The 22943-nt window shown below is 45.0% G+C and overlaps 1 protein-coding gene across 6 annotated transcripts in view; it reads right to left on the reverse strand.

Annotated features, from left to right (window-relative positions):
* Positions 1–788: 788 nt before the first annotated feature.
* The window catches only part of GRIN2B (glutamate ionotropic receptor NMDA type subunit 2B), a 231584-nt gene continuing 209429 nt past the window's right edge, over positions 789–22943 (reverse strand). For 5 of the 6 annotated variants that reach the window (XM_051784128.1, XM_051784127.1, XM_051784125.1 and 2 more), the window contains one exon: positions 789–22277. In XM_051784128.1, coding sequence (XP_051640088.1) covers positions 20367–22277 — 1911 coding nt within the window. In that variant the 3' untranslated portion in view covers positions 789–20366. The remainder of the gene's footprint in view (positions 22278–22943) is intronic. The other variant, XR_007904021.1, reaches the window with a different exon arrangement.

A 22943-nucleotide genomic window follows, 5' to 3' on the forward strand; every position in this document is an offset into this window, starting at 1 on the left:
CCACAGGTAGTCTAACATCCTCTGACTAGCTCAGCTAGTCCATTTTCTTTATTTTTAGCTCCGCTAAAAATAACTGACTGCCCTCTCACAATTTAAGGTGACGCACTGCTCTCTGTTTCCAAAACCTGCCACTTCTTAGCACTCCATTATAAATAACCTCTTGAGCCTTTTTCATTGGGTGGACCAGGATAACCTCTGCAAAGATCAACTTCTTCCCTCAACTTCCTGTAGTCTTGGGTGTCACAATTAATGGTTGGTGCCAAGACAAGCTGACATCATCGAAGACTTCCCTGCCATCTTTGCCACTCCTCTATAGTCCCACCCTGGGCTTTGTTTTATGTAGACAATGTGTCAATGCCTTGTCTCTTGCTGGCCTGACATGAAGGGTTCAACACAGTTCCAAACACTTGAGGTAGTTTAGCAGTGATATCAGTAGCTTTGTGGTGGCTTTCATCATGCAAGCCCCAGAGAGTTTTCAGGCAGTATAAAGGGAGATTCAACCCACTAAGACAGTCTCCCATCCCTGTCACTGCCTCAGTATGTGTTTGCTTTTAGTGAATATGATCAGGCTCCTTCATGCTTTCGCTCTCATCATGTAACCCCAAGACAGTAGCCTCAACCCACAGCTACTAGTGAACACCAAGAGCCTCTCTCAAGTAACATGGTCATTCTAATTTCAACTCATCCTCATTTCAGGCTTTTAAAACATCACTCATACAGCAAAATTCCCAGGACTTCTCCAGGTTAAGAACAAAATGAAAGAAGACAACCAAGAAAATATTTTTATATTGGGTTACGATTTTTTTAACCCTGATATTCTGTGGTACGTTTCTTTATTTTTGAATATAAAGTGACAGAAATAATTTGTTGTTAGAAAAGAGAAAGTATCTTTGACTATTTACAGGTTTTGTACACCACAAGGATTTTCATGTTTTTGTTGATTTTTCTTCTTTTTCTTTTTTTCCCCTTCACATCCTTTAAACAATGCTGAACTGTAAATCTCAACAGTACACAAAAACTCTCTTCCCCAAAAAACAAACCCCAATGAGAAATAGAAGAAATCAAAGGGGAAAAAATTAACTTCTTTCTTAGTTCTCCAGGAAATCCATTTTCTTAAATACATATATTTTTATGTTTATATATATAATTTTTTCAAGTTCAAACACCAAAATTCAAGAGAGAAAGGAAAAAAAAAAACAAACAAAACAAGTGTCTTCCCCACCCCCCTCCAGAATCTGTTGATCCCTGCTTGTCCAAAATCAGAAAGAGTTATTTATAGAAAGAAGAAACGGAGGGGGGTGAGGGTGTATGGAAGAGGAGGATGAGGTCATGACTGGTGAAGAAAAGATAGTAGGGTTAGGGCCTCAGAGAGATGAGGCAAGCCTGAGTTTGACCGCGTTTTCCCGTAGGAAGACGCTGCACTGGGGAAGTATCCAGTGTTCCCTTGCCCCCATGTTCAGTGCAAGGGTGCTGCCTTTCTGGATCCCTGTCTCAGCCCCACACCAGATGCTCAGTGTTCATTGCTTCTATTCTCCCCACACTCTTCACTGGTCCTCCCATGCCAGCCAGCCTGCTTTGAACATCCTGAGCCAAAGGTGTTACAGGGAGCAGAGTGGAGTGTCTCAAGGGTCTCTGCTGCACACAGCCAAGCCCCTTCACGAGGATCAGTGCCAAGGTAGCCAGGCCATGACTGGCAGCGATGATTGATGCCCCATTCCCTCCCAGTGGTTCCTTTTGCTGCTCATCCATTTCACTCCAAGTCTAAAATCACTGAGCACACAACTCAGTGTGTTGGAAACTGTGTGTTCACAGAAGCCTGATTCCAGGTCCACAGCATTACATGAAACTCATCCTGTTGCCAGCTAACCTTGGCATCCTCTTCTTCTGTTTCATGACTGCAGGGTACTGGCAAGTAACATGTACTAAGAAAAGACAGAAAATCCACCTCTGATTCCTGGTTTTAATTCCCTCCTTATGATATCTTGACTTCAACTGCAACCTGATGGAAAAGTTCTGCCAGCTAAGTCAAATGTTACACTACAGAAAATGAAGTTTATGGTGCAGATGTGAGCCTGCAATTTACACGTGATTTGTGTGTATTATAATGTATTAATCAGGAAACACTATGTAATGTGTGTAAATGCAAACCATGATCTTAAATCAGTTTCGCATAATACAAGTAAACAAATTAATTTCCCAATGTGCTTGTAAATGTTAATAAAAACTTGACATTAAGCATTAAGTTAATGTCACTGGATGATAATGTTACTGGATGAGAAAGCAGCATTGTATGTCATATATGCCCTTTAAATGCAAATGAGTAAAATTTGAATGTCCAAGATACACATGTTCTTCAGAACTCAAATTGCTGTTTGCTGCAAGTCATGTAAGCTCTACTTTATCCATCAGCAATTTCTTTTTAAAACACTGCCTCCTCCCTGGAGAGAGTAAACCATCCAAAATTAAATGTAAGGAACCCTTGAATATTTGAAGAGTGGCAGTGACTGTGTAAGTAGGAGTATGCATAATTTAAAGGGGTTCTGGCAAGACAGACCTAAAATTCTGGAGCAATTAATGAGGCTGGAACTTGAACAAAGCTGAACTGTAACCCTAGGAAAGCTGGTTTTATTGTCCTAGCCTTTTGAAGACAAAAGGAAGCTAGGTAAGCCTCTGTCCAGTTGCATGTTTGTTTGCACTTCAAAGCATCCTGCAAGGTGTGGAAGCAAAGCCCAAGAAGAAGTTGGCCAGAAACTTCAGCCACTGTTCAAAGAGACCAGGATGTCTTGGATGAAATTCATCAAGACTTGCCAAGCTGAATGAGCGCTTTGCATGACACAAAGAGGTTCTTGATGAAGCCTCTCCCATGTGACAGTCTGAGGTGTTACTGCACACTGGTGGAACTGAAAAAAGGGAATTATTTTCTATACAATATTTTGACAGTCTCCCTGTAAATGCTGAAAGTTTGTAGCAGCCTGACAAAAGCAGCAAAGGGATGCTCAAGACTACTTGTGAGGAGTACAATAAGACCTTGATGTGCAAGATTCCACAGAAGGGAAATGAGATGTATTTTGAATCCTAGTAGAGCTTCAGCTGAGAGAAATTAGGTCAAGCTGACAGCAGAGGCTGGGCCTCGTGTACTGCACACATCTTGAGAGAGCATGTACAGCCCAGCACCTCTCTGGATCAGATCCATACAAGCACTTCCTCATGCTACCTGTAAAAGTAGAGCTAATTAAAAATGCAAGGCAAAAACTACCACAATTTGTCTTTCAGGTTCTCTTTGTCTAAGGCTGGGATGAGTTACAGCATCCTCAAGGCTTTGCCCAATGGAAGAAGTGAAACAAAGCTGGAAAACAAGAGCACTGCCAGAATCGCAAATTTCTCACCAAACTCACCTGAAGCAGAAGCTGATTGCCCTGGGTATACTGTCATCCCTTCACAACTTTCAGAGGGATGAGAGGAAGAAAACATTCTGCCAGGTACTGAAGTGGTGACAGGCAAGTCTAGGGTCTTGTGGTCTGCTCCTGGGGGGAATCACAGACTCATCTCCTCACTGTTCCACTGCCTGTGCAGGAAAATCTCATCCCTTTATAGGGTGGGGGAAGATCAGTTGGGTGGTGTTTGTGCAGTGCTGCAAAGGGATGAGTGTTTCTCTCTCAAATCTCAAAAAAACCCCCCAAACAACTAGGCTGAGACCCTGACTGGCCCTTCAGGTTGAAGTCCGTCAACATCCCAAATCTTGTCTCCCAGCACAAGCTGGGAGTACTACTTCTAGGAATATCCCAGGGAGATTCCTACACTGCTTTCTCCAAACAGCAACCATGAACGCAATACTTTTCACAAATGAAAATGCCAGATGTCCTTCTCCTCTGCCATTTGGTTTTATCACAGTTCATACCAGTCATATCAAGTCACCTAGCTTCCCATACATCTGGATGCCTCAATTATTTCCCCTATAAAGTGTATGTCTCATTTAACCTCAAGAAATTTAGACACAAATGCATGCAAGGTTTCAGGATATTTGCATAATATATGTAAACTATGGCATCTGTCAATTTATTTGTTAATGTAAATGCTAATATTAACGTCTTTAGTTTAGCATCAAAATCGCAAACTCTTTGAAGTAAGGACTGTGGCAGAGTGAATCATTGAATGGACAAATCTTGTTTGAAAACAGCACCTAAATGGTTTTGATCAATTTTATGTCAGGGTTTCACCCTACTGGCACAGCATTTCACTTTATTCACTGCTCCCCAGATTAATGACCGGTACTGACACTGTCCAATTCCACAGCAATAATGTTGTTAGGAGAGACGGAGTCATTTTGACTAACACAAAATTACCCCTGAAGACACCAGTCACTGCTTGCATTCGATGCACATCCCCAAGCACACCTTTCTGATGAAACCCTGCCAATGTACTACCTAGTTTCCCCTCTGTGGCAGGTGCTATTGAGGAGGGAGGTCCTGCACCCTCTGAAGGTAGCTCCCTATCCTCAGCTCAACAGAGGGCATCCTCCAGGATTAGTTGCTAGTTGAAATTATTATCACAATAGTTTAGGCTCAAGAGAACTCAATTAGTTTACCTCACTATTAAGGTAAACTCCAGACCCTTCATAAAGAGATTTTTTTAAAGAATAAACATTTATACCTTCTGTAGTGGAAATTTCTAAAGGCATCTGAGCATCTAATCACTATTGGCTTTCAACCAGATAGGGTTTGATTTAATAAAATTATCAGGTGCTTCTAAAAATCCTTCCCTACTTGATGCAAACGTGGCAAAAGCATTAACTGTTTATTTCTTCCCAACACTCAGTGCTGATGGTCCCCAGCTGGGGGTGCCTGGGGTTGCTCTATGTCCAGGGTGTGTAGAAGGGCAACTTGAACAGCGCCAAGCAAGCACTAAGTGCTTGAGACTCTGGACTCAGGGTTCATCCCTTGAGACCAAGGTGGCACAGAAAGTGGCCCTGCCCTTTGTGGCAGAAACTATGTTATTCCCTCAAAAGAAACGATGTAGAAACATGCCCAGAGCCTGTATTTGGACACCAGCAAAAGATCTGCATTATTCTACCACTGCAAAACAATACTCTACATGAAGAGACAACAGTCAGAGTTTCCAAGTGAGGGAAGAACCTTCCATTTCTCATTTTCAGGAAATTTTCCCTTGGGAACTGGGGAAATAGGGATGGAGAAAACCAATTCCTTCTTTTCTGCTTTGATGTGAGTCTACACACCAGTCTTGAAAGAGCAGCGAGCGCATAGTGTCAGTCACTTAGCATTCCAGTGCACGTCCCCTCTGCTAACAGCAGCCGAAGGGCAATCGCTTACCCAAAGCTTAACCTTGCAGCTGGCAGGCCTCAGTGTCTTGCCTCCTCAGCAAGGATAACTAATCAAAGAGCCACAGACACAGGTCCAAAGCGTCATGCTTCTCCAATTTTAATCTAATGCCTCAGATAATAAAGTGTCCATGAAGCCCTTACTCCCTGCATGTAGAATGAGGAAGGTCAGCAGGGACAGCAAACTGGCTTGCCGCTGCAGCACAGAGAGCTGTGATTTGAGGAAGAAGAACATCTGAACAGTTAGTCCCTAAGCAGTGTGAAGCTGCAAAGCTAAGAGAAGTGGTTGGTTCATTACTACTAGCTCTTTTTCATTCCAAATAGGATGCTTTCACCTGTATCTTAGAACATCAAGGTTCAGTGTCCAAAGCTGAAAAAGGAGTATCTGTGTGCAGGAAAGGACAAGAGCCTGTGGAAGTGTCTTTATCACATGTAAAAGTCCTTACATGTGAAAGGTCAAAGAGAAGACCTGAAATTGCTCCAATAAATAAAGAACATGAGCTAATATTCCCCAGATATGGGATATACATCTTTGCAGATGCCTTTTCTGTAACTACAATCCTAGCCCCGTGTTCAAATTGTCAAAAAGCCACATTGAATAGCTGTTCTTCATTGACAGTCTTGGCTTCCTGATGGACCCTGAGTTTAGCTGAGTTGGTTAGAGCCTGGTGCTAATAATGCCCAGGATGTGGGTTCAATCCCTGGAGGGGCCACTCACTGAAGAGTTGGACTTGAACATTCTTGTGGGTCCCTTCCAACTCAGAATATTCTGTGATTCTGTGACCACACAGAATTGTTGAGGGCAAACAAACCCAGCAGCACTCACATTGACAAAGGCACAGAGATCTTTCAAGAAGAGTATCTAGGATTTGTGTGCTCAAAACCTCCAGACTCCTGCCTTTGCTGTACGTAGGTACTGGAAGGACTACTGTCCTCCCTCTGGCCTGGTTGAATGTCTACTTTGAAAGACCTGAGATCTGAGCAGTTTGGTGTAGAAATAAGTTGAGCAAAATGCAAGATGTTCTACTTCATCAATAGGCCCTCTGGGTCTAAGAGGAGAGTTGAGCCTGTTGCTTCACTCTGGGGAAGGGAAGGTGAGTGAGCACAGAGGCTGGAGTAGAATGGCCCCTGGCAGAACTTCCAGATAGCATAGCACATGGCCAAAGACTCAGACAGGCTAACTCAGACCCAGATAGGCCAAGAAGTTGCTTCAGGATTTGGCCTCTTTTATGCTAAAAGGACTCTCCCTCTCTTTCCTCCACCAAGAGGTAATGTTTCCATGGATTCCCTTTCACACCTATATCTGGGGCTCAGAATTCAAGAACCTACCAGTCAAGTTAGTCTACACCACCATTGCCTCCAGGTCCTCCCTGTCCACTGTATCTCGACTTGATTTTTATCCGTGATTCTTTTTCTGCACACTGCTAGAGGCGTAGTCTAGGTTGATATTGAGTCCTCATTGGTTTTTGTCCTTCTTTCTCGGTGCCAAACACATATTTTAAGCTATATGGTGTGCTATTTGCCTACTCCCTTTCAGCCTACAGTGTAGAAGACACCAAGACAAAAAGGACAGGAGCAGCAGGGAAGGTCCCCTGCTAGCTGGTGGGGTAGTGTTTAAATGATTGTGTGGGAAATGGGAGCACAAGGGAGGGAAGCTGAAATTCATATGCAGGCATGTGAAAAAGTTTCAAGGCAAAATGAACTGAGCAACCTACCAACCTCCCTGGAAGAGTCCAGAAACCAGCATCTCCTGTCCTCTGAGCAAGAAAGATCCACAGCATGCGCTGACGATCCACCTTGATCCACAGCAGGGTGGGATGGGTGCTAGCACCTCCTCAAAGGCAATGCAGTGCTCCAGCACCTAGAGTCAGAGACCCCAAAGGAGATAAAGAGCACTGACACATCACTGCTTTCAGTGGAGCAGAGAATCACCACCATCATTTCTGAGAGAGTCTGGAGCACTGATATGACATACTGTTTTGTCTGGAATTGGGAGAGGCAGTCTCCTTCCTTTAAGAAACCTGGTGAGGGAGAGTGTTAATTTTTTCTTTTAAGGAATGAAGAATGGCACCAATATATCCTGCAAAAGGACACTACCTTGTTCCCTTACTCCAGAAGGAAATGTCAAGAGACCCTGGTTTAACTCCTGTGCCTTACATAACAAAACCCCAGAATTTTGTCAGTCCTTTGTTATTGTCTTACCTCCATTATACCTGCCTCCTCAGTATTGATACCTCAACTACTCAACAATCATAAATCAAAAAGAAAAAAATCGTGATCACTGCTAACATTCAAAAGCAGATCATGGCCATTTTCAATTTGCCTTTTGGTTTTTTGAGTCCTTGGGATTAATTCTGGTTTTGTTTTCAAGGTTTCCTCCCCAGAAATCATAGATAAAAATTATCTTTTCATATAAAATGAGTTTTTCCCTTTTTCTTTTGTTTTACATAATCACAAAAGTCCACTTACCAAGACTGAATAAAAATATTATATGTTGAGAAACACAGTAAAAGCCATGACAGAAGCATCCCTCTCTCATACACCACTGCTTTTCTCTTCTTTCTTTTCCCTCAATAACTAAACAAAAACACCCTCTGCACAGCTTTTATTCTTGATCATTTTATTTTGGTGGTTTTCATGCTACATAAAAATTAGTTTTTATATCAAAAAATTATTCACAATATTTCCAAAATAGTTCAAGTTTTTTTTTCTTTTTGTGTTTTTTAAATATTTTTAATGGATTTTCATTTCTTTTTTTTTTTTTACTGCAGCTAGGGTTACAAAACATCCCATTTCCTCTCACCACCACCAGTTCACTGTCGGTTCCCTTTTACATTTGCATATGTAAAAAAAAAAGAAAAATAACAAAACTTTTTATATCATTTACTTGAGAAATAAAAAGTCATTTGGCACTCATGTCTCTGTGGCTCTGATTTTCACCAGCAGAGTGGCTGGAGGTGGGCATGTGCGTGTGTGTGTGTGTGTGTGTGTGTGTGTGTGTGTGTGTGTGTGTTTTTATGTGGTACGTGTGTGTGTGTGTGTGTGTGTGTGTGTGTGTGTGTGTGTGCATGTGCACACACACTTGCATGCATAAAGGGTATGAAGAGGAGGCAAAATTTAGGCAAAGATGGTCTCAGAAGCGGATATATCTGCTGTGTTCAACAGCCTGATGTGTGGCCGGCTTCACCGCAAGACACCAACAGCTCAAGAGAAGAGGAGGTAGCAGTGTTGGGCAGTAGAAGACTTAGACTAGACATATTTCTTTTTCTTTTGGTTGATAGACTGAGCTTATCAAATGTGTTCTCCAAAGTAAATGTATATTAGTTAGAAAGCAAATACAGCTGAAGCTGACCTGCGCCAGGTCTAGAGACGCTACCTGCCCCAACCCTAGCAGACACAACAGTTCTCCACTACCGTTCTCAGCCACTTCCAAGTACCAAAGGATGAAGGTGCTGGGCTTTCCCTTAGGTGTCATGATATTGAGAGCTGGCCAGATACCCATGCACCACCTTTAATCCCTGCTTCACAGTCTGTGAGACTCTGCTCAGTCTTGAATGACGTTGTCTAGATTGAGGGTTGTTCCTAACCAGTTGCAAATAGCTCAGGAGAGGCAAGGCTGAGCCCCTCTGGCCCACTTAGGGTCATTCATTTGTCCCTGTTGCAGACCTACATGCCTGGCTCCTGCTCCAGCATAGGAAGGACTGTGCAGGGGCCAGTGAGCCATTTCCCCTGCCTGTTCTCCAGCCTGACCCACAACCTGCACATACCAGAGGATGATCTTCTGTGGGTGTTCATTCCCTTTGGGTCAGGCCCCTCAGCAGCCACAGGGTTCTTGTCCCAGGAATGGCCATGGAAACTGCCAAAAAAAGCCTTTCTCCATCCTCGCCCAGGCAATCCTGCATGGCTTCAGGAGGACAGGACCTGGAGTTCAGACAGCCTCCCTGCCTTGCAGCAGCTTTTGGTTCAACGGCCAAAGCTCACTGGAGAAACGTTTAAATGTTTTTTAAGGGAAAAATAGAGAAAAATTTAAAAAAAAAGGAAAAGAGAGGGAGAAGCCAAAAAAACCCAAACCAACAAAAAACCTCCAAAACCCACCTGTGCAACAATTAAATATTTTGTCTTCTGGGACTCCATAGGGAAGTCAGTGAAAAGCTACTTCCCAAAAGGCTGCTGCCTCCACTTTATACCAGTTTTCACCTCCAATTACAGATGATGCTTTGGTCACTGGCAAAGAGACGTTTCAAGACAGCCCTGCCGTTCCAGAAAAACATGTACAAAGGAAAGACCCCAAATACAGCTGAACCATACAAAAAATAACTGCACAGAACTGAGGTCTCAGAAAGTTGTATTGCTGAAAACACCTCCCTGCGCCCACTAAAAGGACTGTGTAAACAAACAAACAAACAAACAGCAAACACACAAAATAAATCAACAGCTAAACAACAATCTTTCCCCCCCGTGTTAGAAATTTTGAAAACGCAAAGCTAAAAAGAGCAGTTTACTATGTTTCTGATCACGGGTGAGAGACAGCCTGTTCTGAAGATAGGAAAAGCAACCAGACAGGCAAAGAGGCGTCCAAAGCTAGCAGCTTTTTGTGCTAACCTCCACACTGACTGCTGTCCAGTGGGAAGGTCATTTCCTACAGCACCTCTTGAAGGCTCCAGCTTGATAGGAGCTTTTAGGTGTATAGCATGTTGGTAGTAGTAATAATACTTAATACACACACACGTACAAGCACTCACACACATACATCTTCTCTTCCATAAAAGACAAGCCTGGCAGAGCACAGGATACAATTTGATGGAGAGGAAAGAGTGGCTGGACATGGAAGAAAGCAGAGCAGGTGGACAGATGTTGTCTGATAGAATGAGTCTACACATAAAGAAAAAGAAACTATCAAAGAGACCCAGTGACACCGGCAATAAAGGGCTGGTTAAGAAGACTTAATATAGTGTAGATGATGAGGGCCCTAGCCCCCAAATGTTGCTCCTTCTCCATGTGACTAAACATGGTATCTCTTCTTCAGGTTCTGATTGTCTTTTCTGGCTGCTGACGGAGGAGAGCAGTGTCTTGTTCAGCAGTTTGGCCAGTTAAAATGCTGTGCCAGCTGGCACTGTAGGGCCCTCCCAGCAGGTCATCCTCTCTGGTGCTAGCAGTGTTGCAATCTCTCCTGGAAATGAATGGGATGGAGAATGGCTGCAGAAAGGTCACTTCCTCCCACCCTCCCTTTTCACGGTTCCCTCTGAGGAAACTGAATCCCTCCAGAGTGTGGAATTTGCAAGCTCCCTAACCAGCTCCAAGCAGCAACAGTGATGTCCTTTCAAACAGAGGGAATGGGAGATCAATCCACCTCAGCTCAGCTTTTTCCTGTGCCTATCTGACACAAGAGCAAGAAAGGACAAGATTTCTTGCAAGTGGAATTTCAATGCTTGCATTGCCCTAGGAGGCAGCAAAATGAATAGCAAGGAAGTCTTGTTTCAGTCACAGATCAGATTGACCAGATCTCTCCCAAAGGACCTTACTGGTCAGTGTGTGATTGTCTTCCTGCTCCACCTATCAGTTAAGGCCAAAGTAGGTAATGAGTGTGGCACAATGGTTTGGAAATGTGGCACAGTGGATTTACCACAGAAGTGAATGAACACATGGAATGGATTTCTGGTGCTATATTCAAACCCTCTACAGGAGGAGTCTGCATCCCAGCCCTGATTCAGAGCTGGTCCCCCAGAGTCCAAACAAAGCAGGTGTGCCTGGGTCTGCCAGGTAAGTAACAACAGGGTTGCCAAGTTACCTGCGAGTACCCATCATCTGGCTTTAGCAGCATACGGCTTCCAACATTTTCTCTTGGTTCAAACACATGCATACAAACACCTAAGCACACACACCGTGGCACCACACATACAAATGTGTGCAGGTTGCATAAATACACATACCAATATGAACCCACCCCTGCCCCCCACAAGTAGACACATGCAAGAAATACAGACAAGTAGCAACAGGCATGCAACATACACATGGTGATCCCAAGCAGAGGAAACCCCTCTAAGCTGTGTTCAAGCATGGTGAGTTCCTGGGAGATGAATCCTGGCAAAATGCACTGCAGGAAGAGGCCCACACAGGGAAGAGAATCCAAAAAAAAGTATTCCAGGCATCTAAACCCCTAAGTAGCTTTTCCAAAAGCCCCTTGAATTTCACAGGAGTTTAGCTGCCTGTGAAGATGAATCTGGTTTCAAGGCCTGAAAGGAAAGCAGAGGGAGAAAGCACAAAACTTTAATCTTATCCCCTCAACTGATTTTTGTCTGTTCAGGGGCAGGTATCATCTTTCTCCTGTTGACATGGGACTTAGCAGCCAGTGTCCAAGGACATAGACAGAAGTCTCATGTAATGGATGCATTCTCTCTGGACACCCCACAAATGTTGCCAGTACGTCATACTTATGGCACATAGAATAAGCAAAGGAAACACAGCAAGGAAGTGGTGATGCCCAGAAAAGTAACTCACTCTTTTGGTCATAAGTTAATAGATGGGATGTACTCCCAAGGAGATACCTACCCACATTGTGGGTTGGCACTAAATGGGCCCGCATTTCCAAGTCCACGCATGTTTGGAGTTCTGCCAGGAGTCATTCGAATGCACAAACATACACCTCCTCCCAGACTGACAGGTATTTGCAGACGTGTATTTACAGGTACACAGACCACTGTGGACCATGCTGGGACAGTAATGCCAATGTCATAGCAAGGGTACATGAGAAGGATAACTACCCTGCTCACCCTTGTGAGCAGAGCTCCATTCCCATGTGGCTGTGGTGGTTTCTCTCACCCAGAAATCAGAAACACAGGTCTGCAATGATGTTGAACAAGAGTTAGCTGCAACTGGGAGAAGACTGCTGCTCTGAATAACCTCTGGCCATGCTGACCCTTTGCATTGCTCCCTGCACTGCCCATATGATTTCATACAGCACAACTCAAAACCTCAGAGACCATGGCACTTGGCAACACACTACACACACGGAGAGACTGCCTGGCCCTTTCTCAGACTGTGGCCAGCAGATCCATGTGTTTTCAAGGATAAGCAACCAGTAACATGGACGTTGAGGATGTTGGGTTGATGTTCATTAAGGAACAATGCAAATTGTCAAAAAGGGAAGGAGGGAGGTGTTTTGGCATCTGCCCAGAGCTCCTACCAGTTTTGCATTGGCTTATTTACTATCCTATCACTCTCCTCCCTTACTGCCATGACATCAGACCACAAACCCTAGGCAGATAGTGCCAAGTACCAGCTTGTATTAACTTATCAGACAGAAAGGGAGCAAATACTACCAGACACTCGCTCCTAGGTTTGCAATACAGCAGAACATAGGTCTTTACAAGCCAATGGCCTCTAGGACTTAAAGGAAGTGCTTTTAAAAGATAGCATACTTCTCTCCAGCAACCTTGCTTTATTCACGTAGAGTAAAAGCAAAGAAACTCTAGTGATCCTGATATGGATCAACCTGGAGTGGTTAAAAACTGTATCTGCTCCTGCTCTAAATTCACCAGTCAACCATCAAGGACAGAAATTATGTTCTTTCTCTGGGCTTTCTCAGAAAATACAACTTCACTGCTCCCTTGCATGGGCAAATTTGCCATACTGATTATTTCTTATTTCTTGAGAAGGCAAGAGCAGAACACCACTTCAGTGAAAGTGACAGAGAAGTCAAAAATAGCTATGAAATATCATCTTCTAAAAATCTGGTCATGGCTAGAATTTTCCAGGAGAGAAGTAGTAGAGGCCTGCCCTTCACTCATCTTCTACACAGCATTGCACAGGTTGATGAAGACAACAGAGCAACAAAACAGTAATAAGAGAAGAGTGGGCAAACAGCCAACATAAGTCATTCTGAGGGGAGAGGCATAGAGATGAAATTGAAGAATAGGTGTGAGTAAAATAGGAAAGCAGATAAGAGGCCAGGGAGATGACACAGTAAGCTGCTGAAGAGATCAAAACACCTGAAAATGAGGTTCTGCTAAGAGGAAGGACAGAGAAGAGCAGAGGAAGTGAAGTGGTCAACACAGAGGATATGAGACCATGCCATCTCCCCTCTCACTGGTACTGGGAAGGCCACAAAAAGAGGGAGATGGAAGAGTTGGTCAGGAGATGAAGGCCCATAGGGAGATCCCTGAAATCCACAGTAATAAATGTACTCTGCTGACATCCCAGGGAGAAGACAATGGGGACCAGGGAAGAGAAAGTAATCAAAGAGCAAAGCACATAGAAAAGGAAACAGCCCTGTGCCTCACAGAAACAGTCCCTAGCAATCAACACGGCTTTTATTACAGGAAATTATTAACACCCTCTGCTACCCACCACCCCTCACCAATCCCAAACCTCCCCTGTTTGGGGACCCTTTCTTGGCACACACATATAACATCCAGATAAACTTTCCGAACCAGCAAAAGCAACCACTGAAACAACTTCAAACACCACAGACCAATAAAACCACAATTTAAAAGTTAACTTTCCCAACCCCCCCCATGCCATTATTTAATAAGGAAATACTGTACAGATATAAAACCCACCCTTTTCCCATCCTGAATATAATTGCTTGAGCTAGTTTCTGTACATATATACACATGTATTTACACAGTAATGCTGCAGTTAAGAAAGCAGATGATGTAAAAGTCACAAAGTGAATACATAAATTAAATAACTACCAGCAGAACATTAGGAAAGGTCACGTTGTTCCTACTTGGCAAAAATGCATTGTGGGACAGAGTCATTAAGTGTACTGCAATCTACTGTGTGTGAGTTGTGTGTTTATGTGTGTGTGTAAGTTGAGTGTTTATGTGTGTGTGTAGTCACTCAACCCTCACAGCTTCCTGCTGTATTGGGTTTGTTCATGTATGTTTCACTTCCCCAGTATGTCTCATGAGTGTGCGTGCCCAGAGGAACCTCTGTTCCACAGCATGGAATTTTTTTCTGACCTGTTGGAGTGTATACCAGTGGTTGCTGTGTTCGTTTAACGGCAGAAGGCCAGCAGGTTAAGAGATCTGTAACTGCTAACACATCACAGAGATCCTTTTTTTACCTCAGCACCCAGGGGACTGTGCCCTTGGCATTTGCAGACATGAGGCCTGCTCTCTGTGATGTGGTTTCACTGTCTTTTTCTATACACAAGCAGATTTATGCTGTGCCAATTTTGTTGTCAGCAATGACAGAAGGGTGCCAAAATTCACTCAAATGGCATGGCTAGGTGAGGAATTTGGGGATGCTCAAGAGATGGAGAAAGAACTCAAAGCCAATTGCAAAATGTTTTTTGTGTTGCCATTCTAGTGGCAGACACCCAGGTCTGTCTGCAGTCAGCTCCAGGCAGGTCCAGAGAGCCCGTGATGAAGATGAAGCAATAGTATTCATATTGCCAGTGAGACACTCAGCGCCCCAGTTTGCCTTTGATGGGGGAGGAGAGAGGAAGCCACAGGGAAGTGTAGGTGGGTGAATGCAGCGAGGGTCTATGGCTTGGAAATCTATTTGGCTGCAATTTGAAAATAAGCCCTTGTGGGGACAACATTTGGGTCCCACTAGTTACTATCTCAATGTGCCCTGCAGCATCCAGCAGCATGGTAGGTGTGTTCCAGGTGGACACGCCAGGTGTGTTCAGCAGCAGGGAAGCACTTATGGGGAAGAGTGGGTGCAGTAGGGGATTGTGGCTTGGAGTCTGCCCCCGTTTGTTGCCAGCAAATTGGTTCCTTTCTTGCACATGGCTCACAGAGGGCCCTGTGGTGAGCCAGGCATATACCACAGAGAGGAAGCATAATTGGACTCTACCCTTTGTCAGCTTGGATTGAGAAGGAAGCGTGAAGTGTAATTCCTTAAAGCAAGGGTGAAGAGAGTCAGCACAAAGTCCTTTCATCAGCACCCCTGATATTTATCCCCTTCCCTTCTCCTTTTCTTTTTGGCAACCAAAAATGCGTGGGGAAGAGCAACCTCCCACCCTTCTCCATGGGAAGGGCTTACCAAAGGTTGCTTGACTGAAGTTGAAGATGTGTGAAAGGCCTAAGTCTGATCACTGGCTGTGTTCCCAGGCTTCCTTCCATCTGTTGATAAGCAATGTAGGTGGGAGGATATGCCATATTTGATAGAAAGCTCTAAAGCAAAGACTTGCCTATAAAGATCCCTGAGGTATCTCTGATCACTCTGACCTGTCACCACCATCATATTCATTCTTTGTCTCCCCCTCTCTCTTTTACTGGCAATTTTGCTGTGAGAAAAATCTATTTGAATGTACAAAGGGGCATTATTCAAGATGGATGCTAGTGTCTTTTTGAAGTGAAGAGCTCAATATCAGCAGGTATTGCTGAAGAAGAGGCTCATTCTGGCAATTCTTAACTCCTCCACCAAATCCTTCAGGATATCACAAAGGAACCTTCCTCCCCCCATATGCTGGAAACTGAAGTACCAATTTTCTACAGGCAAAGTTCATACTTGCATATTGCTAAACATTTTGAACCCACTGGGTTTCTCGCCTGGAGAGTTCTGACAGTGCATGCTGGATTTCAGAGAGAATGGGATTTTTTTTGTTATTGAGGAGGTGGGGCCGGTGTGCTTCATTGTCTCAACTGACAACAAGTCCTGACTGCAGCTTTTCTTTCCTACTTAGGATGTGACATTGAAAGTTCTGATATTGCCCTCACTGGGAGCCGTGATGGGAGACAAAGAACCACTACACCAGCCTGTGTTGTGTTGCACTACAGTAAAAAGCTGGTGTGAATACTCCAACAATGTTTATGATGTGGAGATCCATGGCTGCAAGTTCTACCTGCCAGTTGATTTCCACTGTGAATGGCACATTTTGATATTTTCTGAATACTTCTTCAGTCTCCTTCATACACATCCTCCTTCAGCTGAGTACATACATTCCAGTACCACTTCAGAAGAACATGGCTCATGAAAATATCTCTCAGAGAGCCATGCCTGGGGCTAGAAGTGAGGAGGTAAATGTCAGAAACATTGCCAAAGGCACCTAATCTTCCCTGGGAGGTTGGCTGCAAATATTCAATAGAGGTCACCAAACAGTATAGGACACAACGGCTTTTGCTCAGTATTCTTGTGTGCAGAAACCTTCAGAGAGGGGAAATGTTCCCAGCCACTGCCCCAGAAAATACTGGTGTTCTGACAGTAGAGAGAGAGAAATGGCAAGGGAGGGGATATGGAGTTTTGTCAGGCTCTGGTATGAAATTCCATTCTTTTCTGGCCTGGTAATACACAGCACATGGGTCGTTTCCTAGTATAGACAACACCTGCTGCTAATATTACCTGTTTGATTTACTTGAAGACTTACAATGAAAATACACCAAATCTAAAATTCTAAATATATAATCAGAGTTTAATAACATCATTGATTTATTTTCTGGATTATGAATTACACCCTCCCCCCTCCCCCCCTTCCCCTTCATCTCTGTCCCAAAACTTGTTGACCTGTCAGAACTAAAATAAACAAAACAACCAGAAAAGATCGCTTATAGGAGAAAGGATTAACCTGATGGACACATGGCCTAATCTACTGTGGGAGAAGGCAAAATACCAGACTCCTGTGGTTAGACCAGTGGTTCAGTCCAGAACTTCCAGTTCTTCTTTTCTGGTTGCCCTAGAGCATTCATTTGAGTGGTTTGTGGCACAGTTATATTTGCAGAGCACTCAGAGTGTTAACAGTGCTACAACAGTATCAATACTAGATAATGATTTTGGCAAACTATCATTTGCCGATCAGTGGAACAAGGGACAGACCAGTTCGGAGAAAATACGAACCAACTTTCAACCCGGAACACAAAAATCAGAACCTTTAAGAAGAGATTTGAAAAAAGTTCCATTAACTTCTTTTTGGTTTGTTTTCAGCTTAATTTCCCTGCAGAGCCACCCTTCAGGTTTCCTTGTTCCAGGTGGGGAGGGAGGGAAAAGTACCGAGATAACCACCAAAGAGATTAGCTGCCCTCATCAGCTGTCAAGCTCCCCCACCCCAAGCCCTTAGGAAATACCAGAAATTAGCACAAGCTTTCCCAGGTCCAGGATTTCTAAACCAAAGTAGCATTGGAGAAGTCTCTTAATGTCAAAGTGATGGTCCAACCTGAGCGGCCAACTTGATGGTTCACCCCACTACTATCAAGACAGTGTAGTGCCTTGAGGCCCAAGCTCCACAGAGAGATGCTGGTACAGAGAGTTTATATGCAAAAAGGAATTGGGGGTGTTCCCATCAAAACATGAAACCCTGCTGGCAAGGCTTGAAGTGACGTTCCGGCGTCTTCCATTCATGAAGATAAAGGTGACAGGGCAATACAGGGGGCCTCAGGGGAACACAACACACATGGGTTTCTCTCTCTCTTTCTCTCTCTCTCTCTTTTTTTTTTCTCATTCATACGGCCTCGACCTGCGTAAACCGCTTCCAAAACGCAGCCTGAAAAGTCATAGAAAACAAACAGAACAGAAACAAACTTCCCCTCCCTCCCACCCCACAACCTGAATATTCACGAGAAGAGAAACACCAATTTATACAAAAACGCAATAAAAAAGAAATATTTACAAATGAAAGGAACGCCTTCTTGGTGGCCGCTGTCAGAGGTGTCTGACAAGCTGCCATGTGTTCTGGATTGCAGATCGCTCTGTTAATTTGTTTGATTTTTTTTTCTTTTTTCTTTCCCTATTTGTTTTTGTAATAAGAGAAGAGGGAAAGAGTAAGAAGTTCCCTTACCTCAAAGACTAAGGGGTGGCATCACAAAGACTCTCCCCTTCTTCCCTCCTTAATTTCCTCAGTGAAATATAAGAAAATATTCCCCTCACCAACCCTGCCCACCCTCTCCTCACACTCTTTGACTTTACAAGTAAATCCCACCCTCCCCAGTTTAAAAAATAAATAAATTAAATAGGTAAATAAAGAAAAGGCCTTCTCTTGGCTTAAAAAGAGAAAGATAAGATAAAATCAACCATGGTGTGGTGAGGAATGTGAGAGAGGTGGCTTTCAGCTCCAAGAAATGTGGCTCATAAAGGCAGGGCTGCCATCTCCCTTCAGTGTCAATCCCCAGCAGTCTCCCCCTGCTCTCAGCACAGGACTCTCTTAACTCTTCCTTCCCCTGGTGAGCCATGGTGATTGAGACACTGGGACAGACCCAGAATAAGCAGTAGAGATTTTGCCATATCTCTCAGGAGGGAGAGGTCAGTCCACACCCCCACCTCAAGAGAAAGATGACATATGAATGGGGTGTTCAACTTCTCACTCCTACCATTGCTCCTTTTCCTTTAGTTTAAGTTGCATCTAAAATGATACAATGGAAAGAAAAAACACTCTTATCGATACTAAGTGCACCGGGAAAGCTGTCACTACAACTGCAGGGATGGGAAACCCTAGGCTATTCCAGCTTTGCACCTGTGCTAGTATCTTTCTCTTGCACACAGAGGCACACACACATGTACACACACATCTCAGCTTTGCATGTCCTCTCTTCAGCCTTCAGCACAAGCTTCTGTGCTTTCTGGCATTTATTCAAGCACACCCCTTCCCAGGAAGACAAGCTGTGTACTTCCTCTGTACATTCAATAGTAAATATACATATGTATTTCCCAAGGGTGCGTACACCCTCCTCCCATTTCCACATGTGCAAGGAGGCATTGAAACAGTCCACCAGCACCACTGCCACCACACACACCCTTCTATGAAATTTCTTTTTTCCTCTCTAGCACCATGTCAGCATTGGCAGCGGGCACCCTATTCTTTTTGTTCCAACCTGTTGGCCAAGGGTAGGGAGAGCAGAAGGATGAAATCCCCTTTTTCCCCTCCCCTCCTCACTGAAAGAACATGACCAAAATGGGCTTGGTGTCCCCTGAAGTGACAGTGAAAAAACTCCCCACCTTTCCCTATTCTTAAGCTCTGTTCCACTGTGTTTGTACTCCAGACACCTTATAGGATCGCGGGTTTATTTTGCTTTCTTCATAGACATTTCAAGTATAAGCTATCGTATATACTCGCATAAAGGCAAACCCATACTATATACTGCTCCCACCCTTGAAGTATGTCACAGCTAGTGAGCAGTTCACAGCTAATGAACTAACCCTGTTCCCCTTTCCCCAAATTCTTCTCATTTCAGTGCAAACCAGCATCTTTTGTCAGAGTTTGGAAAACCAACCCTGGAATCAGAAAGGCTGCTGATCAGCTTTCCCAAACTCAGACTCCACTGCCTATCTATCTCTCCCACTGGTCTGCCACAGATTCAATGGCTGTAATAGCCACAGTGAAACCACTAGCCTGACCTGCAGACAAGCCTTCTCTCCCTCCCTCCACACCCCCCCAGCAGACAATTCAAAATTCTAGCATAAAATTTCTCAGCATATACGCAAATATATATATATATATATATTTCAGCCCTAAACCCCCATAGTCTTCACAAAATAATGTAACAAGAACCTCAATATAGCTAACATATAAGTGCATCATCAAGTTAGTCGTGTTATTCCCCCTTCACTTTCTCCATGTCTTAAATACTACTCTTTTGTAGGCAGTTTTAGGAAGAGTTGGCTGAGCAAGTATATTTTCCTGCATGTCCATTACACTGTTTCTGCTGCCTCCTCCTGACACACACACGTGTGTGTGCACATGCCTTTCTCTGCTGGGAGTCAGCAGAAGTGAAACACTACAGTCACTGCTGCTTCTCCTCAGCCCATCCCTTCCCTGCCTTTTTCTCTGCTTTCTGAAATCACAAGCAAGGATATCCAACTCCGACATCACTGTAAAGTGCAATGGCCAGGAATGGAGAGGAGGAGAATGGGAGGAGTGAGAACATGGAAAAAGAGATAAAACGGGAGGGTTGAGAAAGGGGAGGAGGAAGAGGGGACACCGAAGAGGGGACACCAAAGAGGTGGCACTTGTCACCAGTGCTGCACTACTCAGAACTCCAGTATCCCACAAACTAAGGACGACTCAGAAGAGTAGCTGATGGGATTGATCCCACCCCACCCTCCCATGCCCCACATACACCCCCAGTCCCTCCCCACGCTCTTCCCCTCTCACTCAAACATCAGACTCAATACTGGAGAGTTTCTCATAAACATGCCCGTTGCTGGAGCCATTGAAAGCCCTGGGGTTTTTGTTGTTAGGCACACAGGGGTTGGACTGGTTCCCTATACAGATGTCCTTCTGGAAACGGGCTGGCACAGCCCCATGAAGGGCTGAGACCACCGGTTTGTTGGTGGTGACAATGGCTCGGAAGTCTGGCCTGGCTTTGGGCCCTCCTGCCACCACAGGCTGCCTGAAGAAATAAGATTTGCTGCCGTGGAGCAAGCATTGGTCATCCCCAAAAGTGGGGATGAAAGGGTTTTGGGTGACCCGGTCGGGGTAGAGCGACTTGCTGAGCATGTAGCCCCCACTGCTGCCGGGGTTGTTGTGGTGGTGGTAGCTGGTGGCGGGCACTGAGGACTTGTTGTTGGCAAAGGTGGTCTCACTAGCTGGCATCTCAAACATGTGGGCATAGGGGCTCCCCTCCAAAAACCGGCCCTTGTCCTTGAGGCTGACGCTGCGGGGGGCCAAGGCTGAGTCATCCTTCTGCAGGTCCACAAAGGTGTCATAGGAATGCTGCCGGCGGAGCTTGTTGCGGTTCTTCTTCTGCACCTTGGAAGCAGAATTGGAAGGGCTCTGAGGATATTTGGAGGAAGAGGTGGCACTAGTGGCCACGGGCACAGGGGCAGGTGGCTGGTCCAGCTCTTGGAGCGAGTTGTCCTCACTGATGTCATACAGGTTGCCCGCTTTCTTGCAAGCCTCACAGCGGATGCAGGCCTGCCGGGTGGAATTCTGACCCACCACTGATGGCGTGTAGTTGTGCAGCTTAGAAGGGCAACTGCGGCAGAAATTAGCCCCGGTCCGGTCCTCCCAGTCTAGATTGGTCAGGTTCTTCTCCCATGGCGCTGGGACCCCACTCACAACACCATGCTTGTGCTCATTGCTTCCACCGAACTCGCCCGAGCCGTGCTTGTGGTGGGCCCTGTTGGTGCAGGATCCACCCCCTCCTCCTCCTCCTGTGTCCCGCTTAAACTCATCTCCCCGCTCTTTGTAGATATCCGTCAGGTCCACATGTTCCCAGTGCGGCGAGTTCTCCTTGGCCCGAAACTGGTCTAGGTAGAAGTCCCGTAGCCCTTCCTTGTCCCTGAAGTAGCGCTTGTGGTCAGGTGAGCGGGGCGGGCGCCGGCGGTAGGCCAGCTCTATCTCATCAAACTCCCGCCGGGACTTGGCAGAGGCTGGGCGCTTCTTCAGGCTGTCCTTGTACTGCTGCTTCCGCCGCTTGGCCGCATTGCCCTCAATGTTGCCGTAGGTGACTGTGTGAGTGGAAATGTCTGAAACATCTGAGCGAATCAGGTCATCATGGGTCCCACTGCCCCCGTAGCGATCACTCTTGAAGGAGAACTTGCCATAGAGGTCACCCAGCTGGCTGTGCTTGGCAGGAGGTAACCCCAGGTCCAAGGGCTTCTTCCCAACGGACCGTGACTGGGCATTGAAGGGTGGGTTGTCACAGTCATAGAGCCCGTCGATGGAGCTGGTGCTGCCGATGCTATGGGGGCGGTGGTGGTGGTGGTAGTGATCCTGATACACATTGCTGTCCTTCAGCTGGAGGTTGCCAAAGGTCCTTTCCACCTCACTAATATAGTCACTGAAGAGGTTCTCCTCGCAGGGGGGGTTGTTGTAGGATTTACAGTCTGAATGGGTGAAGCTGCGGCGGTGCTCAGAGATATCATAGACTGATGACTCGCGGCGGATAAAGTCTAGGGCACTCTGTGGTGAGCCATTGACCCCTGACAGGTTGGCCATGTTCTTGGCTGTCCGAAGCAGGCGGAGGATGTTGGAATGGGTGTTGTTCATAGTCGCTGTGGGGGAGTTCATTGCTGACTGGCGTTCTTCGATGGCCACGCCGTGGATGCAGCTGTAGATACCCTGAAATGAGAGAAACCAGGAAGGTGAGTGGTCCTGTAAAGAATACACAAAAGGGGACCTGGACTGGGAAGCACTCTGTGCAGCAAGAGCATGTTCCTGTAGGACAGTAAGGCCTGTCAGCCTTCCATCATTGAAACATAATCCAATCAAATGAAATCAGATCTGCTCTTGATATTCTGACCCTCTTTCTTGCCTCTCACATTTTTTCCTTTCCTTCCATTCCTCTTCCTCTGCTTTGCCTCATGTCATATATGTAGGATGCAGGAATACCTGCCTGCATCCATTAAAAGTTAGTCAAATCTAGGTGTAACAATCTAGGTGTAGCACAGAATTGCAAATGGGGACAATAATATCCTTGGGAACAAAAGCATCAAGACAAACAATTCTGTGTGGATAAGAGGAAAAAAGTCTGGTTTGGCCCTTGAAATTCATCTGGACATCAGTGAATCAATGAGACAGGAGTTATCTTAAAAAGGGAACAGCTTCATTTGTCATAAACTTAGCTACATTAATCACCAGTACAGATTAGAAAAGGAAATAGAGAAAGAGTGGGACTGTCAAATTCATATTTAGGCCTTTTGCATCTCATGAACTGAGGTACAATTGCATTCTGTTAAATTCAACAGTGATAACAGGTTCCAAATCGAGATCCCTGAAAGTCCTCTA

The sequence above is a fragment of the Manacus candei genome, unplaced genomic scaffold, assembly GCF_025592945.1.
Source record: "Manacus candei isolate 608988 ecotype Guabito, Panama unplaced genomic scaffold, ASM2559294v1 h1tg000018l, whole genome shotgun sequence".
NCBI lineage: Eukaryota > Metazoa > Chordata > Aves > Passeriformes > Pipridae > Manacus > Manacus candei.